Raw genomic sequence first — 2,576 nt, forward strand, 5'->3', positions numbered from 1 at the left:
GAAGATGGAAGGGGAGGGTGGAGGGGAGATAAAAGGTGGGGGGGGATCGCTTCTCCGCCTTTTGGCTAAGATCAAGTGTAAAAGGTGGGGGGGAGATGGGGAAGCAGCGGGCAGCTGACTGGGGGTCTCCCTGGGTCTCTGCAGGGGGCTGGCTGCCTACATGCCCGACTACATGGTTCACAAAGAGTTTAAGCCCGACCTGGCCAACGGGAATTACGAGTCCCGAAGGGGGCCCTTCGACTTTGACGTGAAGACCATCTGGCAGAGAGAGGCCGAGGAACTGGATGTGAAGAGAAAGGTGATGGCGCCCTCACAGATGCCTGGCGGCCGCGCTGTGGCCCCTGAAAGGGGTGGGATGTTGCCGCTGGGGCTGGTGCGTCTCCTGTTGTCGGTGAATCACAGGCTGTGAACTTTAAAGGGGGTCTCCTGAGAGGCAACGGGCCGCTCCGCCCTCGGCAGGCCTGGGCGATTCTGCATCACCTCCTCCTCCTGGGAAGGCAGCGTGGTAGCCAGCACCCCTGCCGCCCCACCTGGCTCCCCCGCGGCACAGGCAGCGAGAGCCAGGTGTGGTGTGCAGACCCCTGGTCGCTCATGGCTCGTCTTACCCTTCGCTTGTTTCTCATCTTGGTGACGGTCATGAAGCCATTGCCAACCCTCGCAGACAGGCCGTGTGGATGCGGGCAGGCCGTGTGGACTTGGGCAGGCCAGGCCGTATGGATGCGGGGAGGCCGTGTGGACTTGGGCAGGCCGTATGGATGCGGGGAGGCCGTGTGGATGCGGGCAGGCTGTGTGGACATGGTCAGGCTGTCTGGACTTGGGCAGGCCGTGTGGACATGGTCAGGCTGTGTGGACTTGGGCAGCCCATGTGGATGCGGGCAGGCCGTGTGGACATGGTCAGGCTGTGTGGACTTGGGCAGCCCATGTGGATGCGGGCAGGCCGTGTGGACATGGTCAGGCTGTGTGGACTTGGGCAGCCCATGTGGATGCGGGCAGGCCGTGTGGACATGGTCAGGCTGTGTGGACTTGGGCAGCCCATGTGGATGCGGGCAGGCCGTGTGGACATGGTCAGGCTGTGTGGACTTGGGCAGCCCATGTGGATGCGGGCAGGCCGTGTGGACATGGTCAGGCTGTGTGGACTTGGGCAGCCCATGTGGATGCGGGCAGGCCGTGTGGACATGGTCAGGCTGTGTGGACTTGGGCAGCCCATGTGGATGCGGGCAGGCCGTGTGGACATGGTCAGGCTGTGTGGACTTGGGCAGCCCATGTGGATGCGGGCAGGCCGTGTGGACATGGTCAGGCTGTGTGGACTTGGGCAGCCCATGTGGATGCGGGCAGGCCGTGTGGACATGGTCAGGCTGTGTGGACTTGGGCAGCCCATGTGGATGCGGGCAGGCCGTGTGGACATGGTCAGGCTGTGTGGACTTGGGCAGCCCATGTGGATGCGGGCAGGCCGTGTGGACATGGTCAGGCTGTGTGGACTTGGGCAGCCCATGTGGATGCGGGCAGGCCGTGTGGACATGGTCAGGCTGTGTGGACTTGGGCAGCCCATGTGGATGCGGGCAGGCCGTGTGGACATGGTCAGGCTGTGTGGACTTGGGCAGCCCATGTGGATGCGGGCAGGCCGTGTGGACATGGTCAGGCCGTGTGGATGCGGGCAGGCCGTGTGGAAGCAGACGGGCCGTGTGGGAGACAGGTTTTCACTGCACGTCGTCGGATAAACACCGGCCAGCTGGGTCATGGCACGGGCATGTTGACCTTCATGAGAAGCCGCCTGCACTGTGGCCGCACCATGTTCCGGCCCCGCTCCCCACGGCACAGGGCAGCTGGGTGCTCCACGCCCTACGCCCTTGCCCTTGTCGGGTTTGAGCCGTTCTGGCGGGTGACTCCCGTGGTGGCTTACACGGCTTCTTTTCATGTGCTCCCCACCCCCAGCATCTTCGTTGGTAAAGCATCTGTCCTAATCTCACCCATTTAAATTTTAATTAGTTAATTAATATTTTTTAAAAATTGATTTCAGAGAGGAAGGGAAAGGGAGAGGGAGATGGAAACATCAACGATGAGAGAGAACCATGGATCGGCTGCCTCCTGCTCGGGCCCCCACTGGGGATCGAGCCTGCAACCGGGCCTGTGCCCTGACCAGGAATCTACCCGTGACCTCCTGGCTCATAGGTCGATGCTCAGCCGCTGAGCCCCGCCGGCCGGTGTGGCCGTTTTAAATCAAGCCTGCTCTCTGGCGCTGGAGAGTCCCTGGTGTCGTCTGGAGACCCTTCCCCGGACCCGAGCCCGACCTGCACCTGGTCCCCGTCGGTGGCTTGTCTCTCCTTTCTTCTCTTCACACTGTCTCGGGGAGAACAGTCGTTCTTGGTCTGGATAAAGTCTGATTCCTCTGTTTGTTTCATTTATGACTTTACTAGAGGCCCGGTGCACAAAAATTTGTGCACTCGGCGGGGAGGGCGGTCCCTCAGCCCGGCCTGTGCCCTCTTACAGTCTGGGACCCCTCGGGAGATAACGACCTGCTGGCTTAGGCCTGCTCCCGGGTGGCAGAGGGCAGGCCCAATCCCTAGGTGCAGCCCCTG

At 62.2% G+C, this 2,576-nt stretch overlaps 1 protein-coding gene across 1 annotated transcript in view; it reads left to right on the plus strand.

The window, feature by feature from the left end:
* LOC102755029 (chromosome unknown open reading frame, human C7orf57) overlaps nucleotides 1-2,576 on the plus strand; it is a 12,688-nt gene that overhangs the window by 5,688 nt on the left and 4,424 nt on the right. Inside the window, exon 4 of the mRNA XM_006754020.2 lies at nucleotides 145-298. Within this exon, the coding sequence (XP_006754083.2) occupies nucleotides 145-298 (154 nt within the window). The remainder of the gene's footprint in view (nucleotides 1-144; nucleotides 299-2,576) is intronic.

Source organism: Myotis davidii, unplaced genomic scaffold, assembly GCF_000327345.1.
Source record: "Myotis davidii unplaced genomic scaffold, ASM32734v1 scaffold472, whole genome shotgun sequence".
Classification (NCBI taxonomy): Eukaryota; Metazoa; Chordata; class Mammalia; order Chiroptera; family Vespertilionidae; genus Myotis; species Myotis davidii.